This window comes from Carlito syrichta, unplaced genomic scaffold, assembly GCF_000164805.1.
Source record: "Carlito syrichta isolate Samal-C Ts95f unplaced genomic scaffold, Tarsius_syrichta-2.0.1 Scaffold127890, whole genome shotgun sequence".
Lineage (NCBI taxonomy): Eukaryota > Metazoa > Chordata > Mammalia > Primates > Tarsiidae > Carlito > Carlito syrichta.
The window spans coordinates 122,571-140,085 of NW_007071986.1; the positions used below are offsets into that span (position 1 = coordinate 122,571).

The 17,515-nt window shown below is 44.8% G+C and overlaps 2 protein-coding genes across 4 annotated transcripts in view; one reads left to right on the top strand and one right to left on the bottom strand.

The window, feature by feature from the left end:
- On the top strand, positions 1-2,654 carry LRRTM1 (leucine rich repeat transmembrane neuronal 1). 3 transcript variants are annotated; one of them, XM_008048878.1, is made up of 2 exons: positions 1-361; positions 647-2,654. In XM_008048878.1, the coding sequence occupies exon 2, from the start codon at positions 706-708 to the stop codon at positions 2,272-2,274; it is 1,569 nt and encodes a 522-aa protein (XP_008047069.1). In that variant the 5' UTR covers positions 1-361; positions 647-705; the 3' UTR covers positions 2,275-2,654. The 3 variants fall into 3 exon arrangements, with proteins under 3 accessions (XP_008047069.1, XP_021563625.1, XP_021563624.1); XM_021707950.1 differs by having other exon boundaries at positions 59-365; XM_021707949.1 differs by having other exon boundaries at positions 351-519.
- Positions 1-17,515, bottom strand: part of LOC103250289 (catenin alpha-2) — a gene marked incomplete at its 3' end in the record, with an annotated part of 499,717 nt that overhangs the window by 118,796 nt on the left and 363,406 nt on the right. The gene's annotated exons all lie outside the window — the stretch shown is intronic.

The following is a 17,515-nucleotide window of genomic DNA, read 5'->3' on the forward strand; positions in this document are numbered from 1 at the left end:
ACCGGGCTGGCAGATCCCGGGGAGCCGCGCGCCCCGAGTTTGGAGTTGGCTCCCCCCGCCGCGTCACAGTCCGACCTGCAGAGGGGAAGGAGGGGACGGCGGCGGGAAGGCGAAGCCCGGGCTCCGTCCGGCACGTAGTTGGGAAACTCGCGGGTCCTGGAAGTCGCCTCCCCGCCTCGCCGCCGGCCGCCCTTGCAGCCCCGAGCCCAGCAGCAAAGTGAGACATTGTGCGCCTGCCAGATCCGCCGGCCGCGGACCGGGGCTGCCTCGGGAACACAGAGGGGTCTTCTCTCGCCCTGCATATAATTAGCCTGCACACAAAGGGAGCAGCTGAATGGAGGTTGTCACTCTCTGGAAAAGGGTGGGTAAGACACTTTTTAATTAAATTCTTTCCCGAAGATTTTTTTTCCCCCCTCCCTTTTCTTTGCTGCAGCATCTAACATGGACCAAATCACCATCTCTTTGATCTTTCCGTGGCTGTGAACTTTCTATGCTGCCCGGCTTTCTGCATGCTTAGAGGTGAACGTGTGGCTTTGGGGAGGGGGGGTCCTTCTTGGTTACTGGATATTTATTTGATTTTTTTTTTTTTTTTGCCCTTTCTTCCCCCTCCCCCGCTCCCCCTCCCTCGGAATAAAATATGATGTAGATTTCTGACCGAGCGCTTCCAATGGACATTCTCCAGTCTCTCTGGAAAGATTCTCGCTAATGGATTTCCTGCTGCTCGGTCTCTGTCTATACTGGCTGCTGAGGAGGCCCTCGGGGGTGGTCTTGTGTCTGCTGGGGGCCTGCTTTCAGATGCTGCCCGCCGCCCCCAGCGGGTGCCCGCAGCTGTGCCGGTGCGAGGGGCGGCTGCTGTACTGCGAGGCGCTCAACCTCACCGAGACGCCCCACAACCTGTCCGGCCTGCTGGGCTTGTCCCTGCGCTACAACGGCCTCTCGGAGCTGCGCGCCGGCCAGTTCACGGGGTTAATGCAGCTCACGTGGCTCTATCTGGATCACAATCACATCTGCTCGGTGCAGGGGGACGCCTTTCAGAAACTGCGCCGAGTTAAGGAACTCACGCTGAGTTCCAACCAGATCACCCAGCTGGCCAACACCACCTTCCGGCCCATGCCCAACCTGCGCAGCGTGGACCTCTCGTACAACAAGCTGCAGGCGCTGGCGCCCGACCTCTTCCACGGGCTGCGGAAGCTCACCACGCTGCACATGCGGGCCAACGCCATCCAGTTCGTGCCCGTGCGCATCTTCCAGGACTGCCGCAGCCTCAAGTTTCTCGACATCGGATACAATCAGCTCAAGAGCCTGGCGCGCAACTCCTTCGCCGGCTTGTTCAAGCTCACCGAGCTGCACCTGGAGCACAACGACTTGGTCAAGGTGAACCTCGCCCACTTCCCACGCCTCATCTCCCTGCACTCGCTCTGCCTGCGGAAGAACAAGGTGGCCATCGTGGTCAGCTCGCTGGACTGGGTGTGGAACCTGGAGAAGATGGACTTGTCCGGCAACGAGATCGAGTACATGGAGCCCCACGTCTTCGAGACCGTGCCGTACCTGCAAACCTTGCAGCTGGACTCCAACCGCCTCACCTACGTCGAGCCCCGGATCCTCAACTCCTGGAAGTCGCTGACCAGCATCACCCTGGCCGGGAACCTGTGGGACTGCGGGCGCAACGTGTGCGCCCTGGCCTCGTGGCTCGGCAGCTTCCAGGGACGCTACGACGGCAACTTGCAGTGCGCCAGCCCCGAGTACGCGCAGGGCGAGGACGTCCTGGACGCCGTGTACGCCTTCCACCTGTGCGAGGATGGGGCCGAGCCCACCAGCGGCCACCTGCTGTCGGCAGTCACCAACCGCAGTGACCTGGGGCCCCCCGCCAGCCCGGCCACCACGCTCGTGGCCGGCGGGGAGGGGCCGCGCGACGGCACATTCGAGCCGGCCACCGTGGCTCTCCCCGGCGGCGAGCACGCCGAGAACGCCGTGCAGATCCACAAGGTGGTCACCGGCACCATGGCCCTCATCTTCTCCTTCCTCATCGTGGTCCTGGTGCTCTACGTGTCCTGGAAGTGTTTCCCTGCCAGCCTCAGGCAGCTCAGACAGTGCTTTGTCACGCAGCGCAGGAAGCAAAAGCAGAAACAGACCATGCATCAGATGGCTGCCATGTCTGCCCAGGAATACTACGTTGATTACAAACCCAACCACATTGAGGGAGCCCTGGTGATCATCAACGAGTACGGCTCGTGCACCTGCCACCAGCAGCCCGCGAGGGAATGCGAGGTGTGATTGTCCCAGTGGCTCTCCACCCGCGCGCTACCAAATACGCCTGGGCGGCAGGGACGGGCCGGCGGGCGCCAGGCGGGGGTCTCCTTGTGCGTGCTCCGATGCGCTCCTAGACTGAAACTTTAAGGGGATCTCTCCCAGAGACTTGACATTTTAGCTTTATTGTGTCTTAAAAACAAACAGAAACGAAATAAAACACAACAAAAGTCCCACCCCACAACCTTCAGGACAGTCTATCTTAAATTTCATATGAGAACTCCTTCCTCCCTTTGAAGATCTGTCCATATTCAGGAATCTGAGAGTGTAAAAAGGTACCAATCATTGATTTTTTTTTTTTTTTTTGTAAACTAAAATGTTTAAAATAAAATAGCATTTACAGTTTTTATAGACTGGTGTAACCTAAATGAATTGTTACCTGTGTTACAAGAGATGCAACAGTTCAGGTTTCCTTGGGGCGGCATTGGGGGTCAGGGGGGTGGGTGGTGGGAGTTGTCTGGTGGCCAGAGGCAAAGATCTACAAATCCAGGAGCAGAGTAGTCGGATTCAGTTTGGAATTTTAAGAAGGGCAAACAAAGCTTATCAGTTTAATGCTTCAGGTTAACTTACCACCCATGAGTAAGGACTCAAAAATGAAAAGAAAACCAGCAAGACCCTTTATATTATTGGGGTGGGGGGGCAGTACCATCTAACCATCTTCAGGCAAGTGAGAGGCGGGCTAAGGGCTGGGCATCGTTGCTCAACCTTTAAGGCAGAGATCATTGCAAATGGCTTTTAAAAGGCAGTGCCAGACAGTTTGTCCCATGAACAAGAAACATTTTTGCACTTAGTGTAACCGTCTTCCAAATCAACTCAAAACCTCACCCCCAAATGGCACATGTTCGTAATTCTCCTGTGGGTTTGATTCACCAGACTTAGCATGTGTGTGTGCCCTTTCCTGTACCTTCCATGTTAAAGCGAGTCCCCCAGCTCCTGCCCCATGGTCTGGCTGACGGAAAAAAGGTGGAATCCCAATGTTCAGTGCCAAAGGCCATGCACACTGCTAAGACTGCAACAAGCTTAGACTCCTGAGCAATGATATGATAGCACCTTCCTAGTTTCCATGGGAGATGAGAGAAAATGCTACCTCAGGACCAATGCCTACAGGGCAATGACTTGCAGGGAGAGGCTTCAGGGGCAGATATGATGCAGCAGCAATGGGAGTGGGGTGGGGTGGGGTGGGGTGGGAAAAGATCATTGTTTGATCCGGTGTTTGCTTATTACCGAGATGAGAGGAATTTGTTAGCCCGAAGCTGCCTCTTCTCAGATTGCCCTTTCCTGTGATGCTTGCTACTCCTATGCCTTTTACTTTTGTGTGTGTTGATGGAGGATTGTCCCTTCCCACCCCTCATAGGTTTTCAGGTCCCCCACTGAAATTTCAGTTTTTTATTGAACTACAGAGTGAGGAGGTGGTGGTAGTGGCAGTTGGTGGGTGCAGGGAAGGGAAAGGGGAGGACAGAGGAGTCCTTCATCAGATGACAAATTAAGCAATTGTATGATTGAAATAAACTGTCATGGATGGCAGATGGTGAAAACTGAACCAATGTTGCCTGTGTTTCAAAGTCTTTTTCTCCCTCCTCTAAGTGATACTAAAGATTGGCATCTCTTTTTTTCTTTTCTTTTTTTTTTTCTTTTTTTAAGAGAGAAGCCCAAATAGCAGGAAGAGGGGTGGGGAAAAGACATAAGCTACCATCCCCCCAAATGCAAATGCCTCCAGCTACCAACCTTAGGAGACAAAATCAGCCTTTTGAAATGCAGAGTGGCATCACCAGAAGGTTTCCTTAAGCTAAGGATTGGTGGAAGGTTTCTCTTTGCATATGGAGAAACTAATATGCCTAAAAATTCTGCTTCTGAGAAGCTCTTTCAAGAGAAGTCTTGCAAAAGTCTTTAAGATGTTAAGTCTTGGGAGACAGCTTCTTACACACACACACACACACGTTCATTCTTCCTAACCAAGAAGCCTCATCTTGCTTTGTTTATAATTACAACATGACATTAGGACACACACCATGAACATAACACCCATTCAGACTGTTAATGTTCTAGAAGAGAGGTGCTTTGTTTGATAACTTTGAGGAGGGGGCTTGAGATTGAGTCTAAGTATGGTCATTTGAGGGTGCCGTTCGAAATAGCATACCACACTGAGGGCAGGGGTAGCAGAAATAGGGTTGTCTCTGGGTTGTTTGTCTATGATTAAACCCCACTAAGGAGATCCCCGCTAGAAGACAGCATTTTTTTTTTTTTTTTTGGAAAAAAATTCCCAAATTGTGGCCATCGAAGGAGGACTCCTTGGATTCCGTTAACTTAGCCTCCTCTTGGGAAGGCTACAGGAGTCCTGTGCTCAAAGCTACTCTGGCTTGGTGCACAACAGAAATGTGTGGGTGGCTTTTATGGAAAGCTTCCAGAAGCAAAGTCCTTCGGGCACACATCCGAACCACAGGTCCCCTGCTACCCCATAGAAATATGAAAGTTGGAAACTAGTTTATCTCCTATCCCCAAGACATTTTTTTCTTTCGCCCTTCTTGTTTCAATGTGGCCATGAGAAAAAGAGAGGATGATCATGCTTTGTTTTATGCTACCTGCCCCCAGCATGACTAAACATCACATATGTAGAAGATCTCAAGTCTGTGTAAATCTCATGAAGGATCCATGGAAAGAGGGATCTGCAATCTGAGACCTTAGCAGCAAATGATGACCATGGGAAGCTGTGTGCTTCCCTTGTGTGTACGTGTGTCTGTGTGTGTCTGTGTTGTGTGTCTTTGTAGGCAAGCAAATATGTTTTCCACGCAGAGGGATTTAACTCACATCATTTTATGGCCATGTACCTCTTGCTCTGGAGAAAGGCAGGGGAGGGAGAAGGCAGGAATAAGGGAAAGTGGTGGTTTTAAGCAAGGTTTTGTGACACTTGAAGTCTTTTCTTTCTCAAATTAATTAATTTTTAAGCTTCAAGAAACTTGCTCTGACCCCTCTAAGGAAACTACTGAGCATTTAAAAGGGAATCTAATGTTTAAAGATGTAGCATCTTTTTTTGTTGTTCTTCCCGCAGAGGGAGCTAATCTCATTATCCTGTGCTATCTGAAAAGAACTTAAGGCCACAATTCACGTCTCATCCTGGGCATTGTGATGGATTGACCCTCCATTTACAGTACCTTCCCAGCTGATTAAAGTTCAGCAGTGGCATTGAGGGTTTTCGAATATTGATATAGAAAAAAAGACTTTTCACATGACAAACGACTCTCACACACCAGCCTTAGCCATGGTAATTTTTTTAGATTGGGCCAGAGGGAGTGGGTTAACTGAAACCCATCCTTTGGCTGCACTCAGAGAAAAAGGCAGCCCCTGATATGAAGACTTCAGCCTTGAGAGTTCCCAAGGCTACAAGGTTGACATCACAAAGAAGAGGTTATTTCAATAAAAGAAGATGTTTTTCTTAAACCATTTAAAAATATTCATCCAAGCTCTTCAAAGTATAAGGGTGTGTTACCTTTCCTCCTGCCTTCAAGAAAGCAGACATTTGCTGTGACTTAATATCAACAATACATTTATGGGCATGTGTAAGTAATTAGAGGGGCAAATGCCACTTGTTGCTCCTCCCAAGTTTCCCAAGTTGCTGCACACAGCTCACTGGTGGGATTAAGAGCCACCTGTGTTTCTGGCTTATATTAATCAACTTGTCAGTTAAGTTGACACCTATTTTATCTGGCATGGTCCAGTAGAGGGGGCCACTGGTGGATCAAATTTGGTGGTAACATGAAAGTCATCATATACGCCATGACAGAGAAGATTATCAAAGGAGGAGAAATTATATCTGTTTTGGAACATGAGTACCATAATGTTTCAGAGTAGTCAAAACAAGCATCAATTATCTCTTCTAGATGGGTGGTTTTGGTGGTTGATTTGAGTCTGCTATTGATAACAAGGAATTAGCTAGATTAGGACTATTAAAAAGACTTCTGAAATCTATTTTGAGAGCGGTTTAGGGATACACACACACATTCCTATCAATCCCTACATATATAATACTACGCACACAAGCCTGCACACACACACACACACACACACACACACACACACACACACACAAAACCATATATAACCACACACACAAACATGCACACACATATATAAATACACACACACACAGACAAACAGACCACGTTGAATAACTTACTATCTTCTAGCACTAATTACTACTTTTTCCTTCTAGATCAAATTTTTACTCAGGAAAGTATATGATAAAATCAGTCACAGTTAAGATATAAGGGACTGATAGGGCTGATGGCATTTTTAGGCATTAATGAGTGTGGATGCTTTGCAGACTGGGGATTTTCTGGTTCCTTATGCCACAGCAGAGCGTAACCTGTCTAGTAGTAAGAGTCAGCAAATGGCAATGCATTCTTTTGAGGGTGTTTTCCACATCAGGGTTAAGAAACCTATTTCTCCATTTAAAAATGCCTTACTCTGATTTATTTCCCCCTAGGATTCAAAAGGCAAAATTCTTATTTCTGACACCATGTCCTGGCCTTTCTCAACTGAACACAATTTCTGAAGGCCTTTGAGTTTGTTTGTTTGTTCATTTCTCCAAGTTAAGGGCCTGGCTATTTAATCCTCAAGGTTTAGACAGAAATGTAAATGATATGGAAAAATAAAATGTATTGAGCAGTTAATGTTATATGAGCCTTTACCTAGATCACAATATATGAGGGGGCACTAGCAACCTTATCTTTGCATGAGGAATCTGAAGCTTACAGAGGTTAAGAACTTTATGCAAAGTCACCCAGACAGTGATCAGGAACATTGGCTTTTGGTTTGGTGGCCTTTTCACTACACCCTGTTTCTTCTTTCCTTGAATGGTTGCCCCCCCACTCCTATACCCTGCAAAGAGCTTAGGACTAGACTGGGCACAGAGCACAAACATGGACAACAACATATTCTTGCTGAATGCCATGGCACAGTGCTGAAATCCACAAATTTTGGCCATGACCATTGGTAATTGGGTAATGCAGGACTCTGCCAACCAAAGAGACCTTTCACAAGGTTCCAGGGGAAGAAGTGGCCAGTCATTATTCAGTCCAACTTTTTAACAGAGGATTCTGGACTCAGAGAGAGTAAGGTACAGCAGGGGGACCCACATGTTGCCATCAGGGATTTAGTTACATTTCTATCTTGGTGATTAAATAAAATGGACTGGGGCAGTGGTTCTCAATCAGGCGCATTTGCCACCCAGTGGGCATTTATTTGGTTATGCCTGGAAATATTTTTTTATTTTCACTCATGAATGAGGAAGTGCTACTGGTATCTAGTGGGATGAAGTCATGGATCCTGCCAAACAACCTGCAGTGCACATGGCAACCCCCACATCAAAGAATCATCTGACCCAAAATGTCAAGAGTGTTGAGTTTGAAAACACCTGCTCAATGGTGTAAAGTAAGGATGCCGTCTAACCCAATGTGCTGGGCTCCAACTTTGCACGGAGTGGTTGCTCTGACTTAGCTTTGGGCTCGCCTAGACTTGTTCCCTTTAAGTCTTCCTTTCTCTTACTAGGGAACAAGGAATCCAAATTAAAACCCCCCAGGTTGGTTGCTAATCGGGAAAACGACCTATAGTTAACACACGCTTTGCTAAGAACATATGGCAGAATTTTTAACTAGGACAAAACTAGTCAGAACCCTCAATTGACCCACTTTTCCTTTAGCGATACCTCATTTAGCAAACAGGGGGAAAAAAAAACAAATCAAGTTAACGATGGAGATTTAATTAAAAAGAAGGAAAATGAGAAACTTGATATTCCTTCTAGGAGGTATTCTGGGGTCAGAACAAATCCAGTTCACCTGACTGTGCTTTTTCCTTCCCCAATCAAATGTCTCTGAGATGGGAATGAACCTCTAATTTAAAAGCCAATGTGCATAGTTTAGTGAGTAGGGTGGACATTCTAATTAGGTAAATGATCTCAGACCTTAGAAACAGGAAGGTCTAGAAATGTGAGGATTGCAAACTGAAATCCATCTGGGGCCAGATATAGAGTGAAGTTCATAAGCAGATGACATTATAAGGGACTAGAGAATTCACTTAAAAATAATGCAACCATTTATCTGGTCCTGGTTAACCAGAACGCTTCTCAGGGCAGGTCGAGTGGGTGTTCTGGGAGAAACAGGGCCTAGAAATCACGAGCTGTGGTCTGCGACCTAGTACTGTTACATACCTGGGATCACCTGTTAATCATCTCCCTGCAATTGATCTCTGTCTTTTGCTTTTAGAAGGATTTATCCAGATATTCCCTACAAACTCCTTCAGTTATGGGCTTCTATTTTACCATTTTCCCCAAAAATAAAACACGAAACAAAAGTGGTTTTCAAGCTAGTGTCAAGTAACCAGAAAATTAAAATTCCCCTGAATTTCCATTCCCCAGACATTCTGATTCATCAGTCTTGCCTGCATATGAATGAGCAAATGTAGGTTTAAAAAAAAAACCACCAAGAGTCAGGGGCTTCAGAGAGGTAGGTGGAAATGCTGGGAGACAGATGAGGAAGCTCAGGCATATGTGGGTGGGAAAACAGGGTTTTAGGATGTGCAGAAAGAGATGAAAGGGAACCCTGGAGAAGACACACACACTCACCTACACGTGAGACCCAAGACATAGGGATGTGCTATAAAGCAGGACTAGAAAAAAAAAAAAAAGAAAGCTGAGGGATGCTACTGGGTGAGGGGTAGAGAAGAAAGAGAAGAAGAACAGGACAATATTTGTTCAGAACTCCCAAAATAACTTACTATATTGTAAGTGGACATAATTGATATTGGGAGTTGAGAACCCTTTAGTTAAATGGGGGAGCAGAGGACTCAAAAGTAAAAGGGCACGGTAAGGGAGATAAGAGGATAAGAGAGAGACGAAAGAAAGAAAGAAAGAAAGAAAAAGAGAACAAGAGGAGTTTCCAGATTTGTACTTTACATTGTTAAAGTAATCATAAGTAACTTTGATACACTGACTCAATGCTTTTCTTTTTCTTTTTCTTTTTTTTTTTTGAGTTGGAGTCTCACTCTGTCGCCCAGATTGGAGTGCAGTGGCCGCTCCCGGCCACCGCAGCCTCGACCTGTTGGGCTCCAGCGATCCTTCTGCCTCAGCCTTCCACGTAGCTGGAACTACAGGCGCGTGCTACCACACCCGGCTAATTTTTTTGATTTATTGTAGAGATGAGGTCTCGCCTGCCCAGGCAGGTTTCGAACCCACGGGCTCAGGCAATCATTTCTTTTTTTATTCTGATCTACCAGGTCGGCTATTTGCTTCTTCTCAGTGTAATAATGGAAAGGCATTATCTACCTTACCGCCTCCCTGCTCCTGGCCCCCACTCCCACCCCGCCTTGCAAGAGTAAATAATTCATTCTCTTGCTGCATCCTCTTTCTCTATTGCTCAGCTAGAAGAGTGCTTGTCAACCCTGACTGCACTTTGGAACCACGAGAAATCTTTAATAAATACCAACGCCTGGGTCCCACCCCAAGAGATTCTGACTTAATTACTCTGGGGTGTGGCTTTGGTGAGCTTCTCAGGTGATTCCAAAGTTCAGCCATGGCTGAGAAGCACTGAGCAAGAGGGTCACAATAATCTCAACATGGGCAGCTCAGCAACCTACAAGATGCACTGATTTAGGTCTTTTGAAATACATGGTGAGGGCAACCCCCTCGCTCGGGTCCTCTCCAGCTCTGGAAGATTTTCTGTCCTCTCAATAAATCCTGCTTGAGAGAGAGAGAGAGAGAGAGAGAGAGAGAGAGGAGAAGGGAAGGGAAGGGAAGAAATACATGGTGGGCTGGAGGCCAGGCTGGATGGGGTTGGGGTTAGGAGAGGTGCTTCCCCGCGTTGCCTCTGCCTGGTAACACTGACATGAGAAAGATGTGCAAATATAGGTGTGCTTAGAATATGTTTCTGAGCACGATACGGTTTACAAAGTGCTGTTCAGAACTATTATCTTAGTTGTCTGTGTTCTCCCAACAATCATACAAGGCAGACATAAACTTGTCCCATTTTTAAGACAAGAAGACTCAGGTCTGAACAAGATAGGTAGTTTGTCCAAGGTCGTTGCTATGCTGGGCCTGGCACTTAGAACTCTGTCTAAATTCTATGTCCTTGTGTCTCTACCACCTCCTTTTTCTTCTCTGATTGCTTGTGTCATTGTAAGACAGGGCTGGTCCTGCTCAAAATACACAAATAGGTAACTCTTTTGGGAGGAGTACTGGAAAGCTTACTGTACACATGCTCCTATACCTTCTCCAACTGGAATCCTGCTGTTACAAAGTTGGGCACCACTGCCCTTATGTGCCCCATCCCCCACTCCATACCTGACACATTTTCTTTGCCACAAGAGCCTCCATGATGCTCAGAAGCCATCCAAATAAATGTCAACTCTTCCCAAATACTTTAGCACCAAGATAGTCTCTTGCAACTCAGAGCACTGCATCCACACATTTGCCACCACCTCTTCCAAGAACGTGGAGAGTAACTCCTAGTAGGACATCCATTGATAGGGTGGTGATCATTCTACCCCCAAATTTTCGCAGTTTAAACAAGGGTCTGTGAAGGGAATAACCTAAAGAAATCACTCCAGTACTGAAATGTCAGGCACTGAAGCAGCTTGGTGACATTCACTGGACAGGAAAGTCCACATCGCTCCCCTGAAATGAAACAGCATGAGCAAATGCTCACGTACAAGAGCAGGTCTGCCAACGATTTATGGGGCTTAAAATGAAGCCAGGAGAAAGACGGGATCTTCCCGCATAATTTACCCCCTTACACCAAGGTTCTTTTTAAAAATTATTATGTGTTTTTAGATGTTACCCACCAGTCTATTTATCTTCAATGAAGAATTCTCCATATTGCAATCTATGTGTGGCAGAGACCACTTCTCAGGGATATGGTTTGCAGCCTTCAAAAAAAGGAAGAAGGCTCATTGGGAGCTGGATTAGTCTGCCACAAAAAGGTCTGGAAAAGCCAAGTTACACACCATTAATGGAACAATGCAACAATCTGTCTTCAGCTGACCAAGGCAATTCTGTCATTTATCCCTCAGCTGCAGAATAGCCACACACTCTGTGATTTTGTCTCCCTGTCCCTGCTCCCTAGTGATTGCATTGGGGGTGAAATCTATATCTCCCTGCAATCGAATCTTTGGTTTTTATTTATTTAAGTTTTTTTTATATCCTAAAAATATCGGTCCTTCTTGAAATTCAGCCTCACTCCTTTGCTTGCTGTCTAGGCCATTTTTATCCGAGTGTCTCATATTGATTCCTTTTTGTACGTTATTTAAAAATCGTAACGGTACAAAGAGAAAAGAACAAGTATACTACAGGAAAGAAGAGAAAAAACTGCATGAAAACTGAAATGCAACCAAAGATAACATATCACTCAGTTTTTTGTTTCCTTGATTTTGTTTTTACTTTGAATTATACTGTTCAACTCATTCACTCAAAGTAGCACATCATTTCTTGTTCAGGGCTTAAGTCAATATTCGTTGAGTGAACAACAGAACCATTTAACCTGTAAATGTTTGCACCTGTGAAGGTGAGGTACTATCAAGAGGATTATGTGGGCACAGGTCTGCCAGATTCACCATGAGAGGGTACAGAAGGGGTCTCTCCTTCTTTCTGATACATTTATGAAAGATGATGCCCACCAATGGATGTCTTTATCATATGTTTGACTTATGAGATGCCTGGCAATCAGTTAAATCCTTAACATTTTCTCGTTTAAACCCTGCAACAAACTTTTATCCCTCCTTGTCCAGAGTACTATTAACATCTTCATTTTACAAAGAGCTAAACTGAGTTTTAGGGAGGTTCGATGATTTGCTCAGAGTCACTAGCCATGGCAGAATAGATCAAGGGAAACACAATGCTTGGATTCAAATCCTGGCCAAGTGATTTTGACAAGTTACTTAATCTTTCTGATCCTCAGTGCCTTTGTCTATAAAATGGAGATAGGGGTGTTATAAGAGTTAAATCAGTTATTGTTGAGAATGAAACAAATTTTTCCTTGTAAAGTACTTAGAACAGTGCCTGACATATGACAGGTGCTAGGCAAGTGTTTTTAAAACAAAAGATGAACAAAATAAGATCACCCAGCCAGGGAGGGGCCAAGCCAGGGTGTAACCGGAGCTGTCATTCTTCAAAGTCATGGTCTCTCCATTTTCTTCTGTGACAGGAAGAAACTCCAAAGCCTGATGTCCTAAAAACACTGGGTCTGAAAGAGGAGGGTTAAGGGAGCAGAGAGTGGAGTCTAGAGGTACCAGAAACACGTCCTTTCCATCCCAGCTTTCCAACAGGGCCAGGCCTTCACCCAAACACCACTTACCGATTTTGTTCTGGTTCTTCATTGGCTTGGCTTTACCACTGTGGTCAGGAAGACCCGTGAACATACTCCAACCCTGAGATACCTGTGGACATGTGCTCACACCTCTGCAAAAACATATCTTCCAGTTTTCACAGGAGCGGAAGTGGCCAGCTTGAGGAAGCATTGTCCATGGGGGTCTCTGGTGAAGCAGCAAGACTCATTTCCACAACTGTAGTCAATTCCTGAAGGTGGAAAGCTGCTACTCAGCTTGCAATTGTTATCTAACTCTCACACTCTTATTTAATATCAGCAATATTAAATCATGCCCCCGGGACAGCTAAGCATACATGTTTAGCTGTAACAAATCTGCTGATGTGTATTTAAAGAAGCTTTCTCCTGTGTACTCACAGCCATAGTTTGATGCTACCCAGGCAAATGCAACAAAGGATGAAGTGCATGACTGAGGTTGACCCTCTCTGCTAAAAAAAGAGGAGGTCCTGTAACAAGAGGCACCCTCTATGTTCCAAGCTTTGGCACTGATTAACTCCCAGCATGTAAGGAAGTCAATTCCACCTGTCCAGGCCTTTCTTTCTCACGTCTGTAGAGGTGAATTCTGGTTTTCCTTTCAGTTCTCTGATTTGGTAGGCAGGGTGTGGAATTCAGGAGAGAAACAAGGGTAATTTTCAACACATCCTACTTTGCTATCACTTATCAACAGGCAAAGCAGTGAATTCACCAAACTTCCCCCAAGGGAAGACTCTCATGTCCTTAGAGACCTACTCAACCCCACAAATAGAAGCTGTATTTGGTCACAGGGAACATTCTCTCTTGCAACTAGGGAATTAGATACTGGAAGTTAAATCTGTTCCAAGCCACACCCTGTTCTTTGTGATTCACTCACAGAATGACTAAAGCATGCTCTGCTCCAGCTTTGGACAGAAATATTGGGAATACTTTGGCCAAAGTGAACCATTGATACATGAATCTATAATATCAGAGAATGCTACAGCTGTTGGGAAATTGAGGACCACCTTTAGTTGAGTGTTTTATTTCTGTCTTTATTGGTTTGTTTCACTGTTTTTTTCTCTCCCTCCCTTTCTCCCTCCTTCTTTCCCTCTGTCATTCCTTTTTCTTCCTTTTTCCCCCACTATTCATAGTTGTGAGCTACACCATGTATTCTCAATGGGAGTAATACTACACCAAGGGGCCAAAAAATGATGTCTTATGTGGATGAAAAAAATCATACTAATTTTACGTGGACAGCACAGACATATAACATGCCATGCATACGCACAATATATCTGCGATACTAACATTTCTGGGTGAGGAAGTGATTAGGAAAAAAGTAATAAACAGCTCTTTTTAAGAGAGGTAATCATAAAAAAAAAAAAAGGTTGGAAAGACAGAGCTAGACAATGATTCCCATGGGGGAGAAACAACAGCAAAAAGTAAAAGCATCGTAGTACTTCACCAGTGAGGCTTTGAGAGGTCCTGATACTTCAATATTGAAATCCAAGACTCACAGATGATTTGTAAAGTCACAGTTTCATTTGTGGGATTTGGTCTTATCAGCTGGTCCTTGCACTCAACACATTCCAGAGTTGTCTTTATTTGGAGGCTTCAGGGAGTATTAAAAAACTATTGGGCATGGAATTAATAGACAGAGCCTCTGCTGTTTACTGGCTTAGATAAATCACCACCTTTCTGGACCTCAATTCCTTTGCCTGTAAAATTCAGAAAATAATCCCTGCTTAGCCTGCTTCACAAGGATCTGGTAAAGATCAAATGAGATAATATGAATGACAGAACTTCCAAAGCAGTTAGGTCCTATGCAAATATTTAAGGCAGTGGGGGAAGGAGGGGAGTGGTATGAATTGTGTTGTTGGCCCTCACACTGGGTCACTTCCGAGGGTCACATGTTTCAGATTCTCCTCCACAATGACTTACATTCCTACTGTTAGTCACTGCTCTGAATTAAGTCCCTCATGACTCCTTCATTGACCGTGTACATATCAGAGAGGCAATTACACTGTTTGCTCCTGGGCAGGAAGACCTTCTTGCCATTTGACTTTTTCCCCCATCGTGTAACACAGTGTGACCTGAGTGAGCCAAATATCTCAGGTAGATCCCTACTTCGGCTCTCAGAACCTCGGTATCCACACGTCTAAAATGGACATACCCACAAACGCCTTATAGATTTTTTAGGAAGATGATTGGAGATCACGTGCATTGAATCTGACAAAATGCTGGCCAATGGAATATCCTCAGTGGGCATTAGTTCCCATCCCCACCCCATCAGCAAGGTAGAGTCACATGTTATGTTTATAAAAATAGACTCGGGGGAAAAGTAGATGGCATTCAGAACAACTGGTTCCTAGAAACAGTAGCTAAGAAGAGGTTTTAAGAGGCTTGTTTAAAAGGAAAACTAAATCAGTAATATAAAAATTACCTCCACAGAGACTAGAGTTGGGATAGAGATTAGTAGAGTAAGTAGTAGTGTAGAATAGTTGGTAGGGTGAATAAGACGAAGGAAAGACACTGCAATAATTAAGAAGGAAGGATCCCCTTATAGGACCTGCCACAATGCATGCTCTTAAACTTGTCTGAAGTGACTGCTTTTCCCCCCCCTTTTTAAAATGTAATGGTTCTTTCCAGTTCTGTCAACAGATTCAATCCCCAGGCCTCTTTCTCGGAGTATGCCTCTCCTCAGCAGTCTATACCTGCTCAATCTTCTGAGAGCTTAAATAGAGCCTTCAGGAAGAATGTGGGACCAGAAGTTCATCTCAGTTTAATTATAACCACTTACTGCATCATATCGCTGACATCAAAAGTGCACGAATTGCTTTCCTGAGCCCTCACGCAAAGGCTACCACCGTGGTCCCCTGTCTGTCGGCCTATGAGACAGCCAAGCAGCCTTGAACCTGTCTGTCGGACTCAGCCAAGCAGCCTTGAACTGCAGCGAGATGCAGCCACACGTTCAGCAACGAGCAACCTGCTGGTCTCTGCCAGTTCATCCAGGGCCATCAACCCAAAAGAACCGGGATGAAAGCAGATGTGAGAGAGGGAAAGGATCTGTTTTTGTTTTATTTTCTACCAGGCCCAGTTCTTGGGTGGAAGGCGGAGAAGAATTGAGCTCCGAGCTGGTGCCCTGCCAAGCTTCCTCCCCTCCCTTTCTAGTCCAAGCACTCCACCGTCTGTGCAGACTGTATAACAGCAATTTCTGGAAACAGGCTGAAGAATCTGGGCCAGTCCAGAGGCAGCAGATTCCTAGTATCTGTGCAGTGGAGTTTTAGGAATTTTATTTTTCACCTTAACTCTTTTAACAACTGCCAGCTCTTTGAAGCACATCTGTTATCAACAGCTTCTGTTTGTAAAATGAGACTGAAGGTATCCTCTCCAGAGAAATTCCTGAATCTTCTCTGTAGTTCAATGCTTCCACTGACAGTTTGGCTTACAAAGTACGACTGTGGTAAATATTAAAGAATGTTAATACAAATGAGATAAAACACCTGGGGATCTTTTTTTTTTCCTCCTCCCAAAGTCTGCTTTGCTCACTACTGAAGTTAATCTTGACAGAAAATTTACTTCTCTGATCCACATCATTTCCCAAAGCAATTTTCCAACAGCAAACATAAATTTCTGGTGATCGCTAAGAGGTTTTCCATCCCTGTGCAAATGAGGGCATAGGGTTTCAACTCTTTGTGTCCCCTTCAAGTCAATGGCCCTCACTCAGGACACTGTCAGTAGAGGACTCCGAGAAGCAGCTCAGGACAAAGGTCTGAAAATGAATTTTGGGGTTTCCAACATAAACAGGGTTGACAGGAGGAGATGGTTTGAGTATGGAGATCGAACCTTGAGAAGGTAATTAAGTCATTCACTAAGGAAATAACTGCCTGAGCTCCCAAATCTATGTTCCCAAATGAGATGAAGCACTAAGTGAATATAATGCCTTCATATTGCATTGAACTCTGTGAGCTAGTTAACACAGACTACGTTTATACCCCATTAAAGGCGTGAGGTAAGCACATATCAAGAGATAAAATTTGTGTTCTTCTTTTTGTTGGGTTTGCTTTGTCCTCAGGCTTTAGGGCTCAAAAGAATGAAAAGTGAATGAGTCCCAATTTCACCATACCCAGCTGCAGGGCAATCTCTTTTCCTCTAAAGGTGATTTAACATTTCGACCTTGAAAGTTTTGTAGAAGATTAGTATTAACGTATGCAAAACATTTTGCGTATGCTGGGCACAATAAGTATGAGTATGTATAAGTATGAGTGTTCAATAAGTATCATTAGTGTCACCATCATCATCATTATCATCATTACTTTTAGCATCAAACATTTATGACAAGTAGAACATATTTTGACTGTACACAGTGCATCTTCTTTACAATGCTATTTGCAATAAAATGAAATTTGGTTTATGGATCTCACTAAACAGAATCACAAAAGCATCATATATGTGATACCACTTTATAAGTCATAACGTTTGATTAAAACATCAGTTGCAGAGGGTCTTGGGTATCCAAACCAGCCCCAAAATGCTGAAGGTTTTTTCTGTCATTCTCCCTATGCCCATGCCTTCTCTGTCCTCTTCTTTCTACTTTTTCAATTTTTCATGATGACATAACACCCAATTCTAGTTCTAAAGACATCTACAAGGCCTTTCATGATCCCTTCAGCTCACTATGTTCCTTCCTTTTACCACTAGAAATTGTTAGAACAGTCATTGTCCTTAGTACCCATATTTGGCAGTCTGAACTACCCAGGACCTCTTTTTTTATTGTTTATATTCTCAGTTTATATATGTACCTTACCTACATATTTCATGTGCCATTATATAATATTCATGACCAGGAGACAACCACTATTTGTATCATTCATTTTAGTTAGCGT

Bases quoted from the DNA above. Each gene is read 5' to 3' on its own strand.
- LRRTM1 (XM_008048878.1), top strand. From the start codon at position 706: ATGGATTTCCTGCTGCTCGGTCTCTGTCTATACTGGCTGCTGAGGAGG.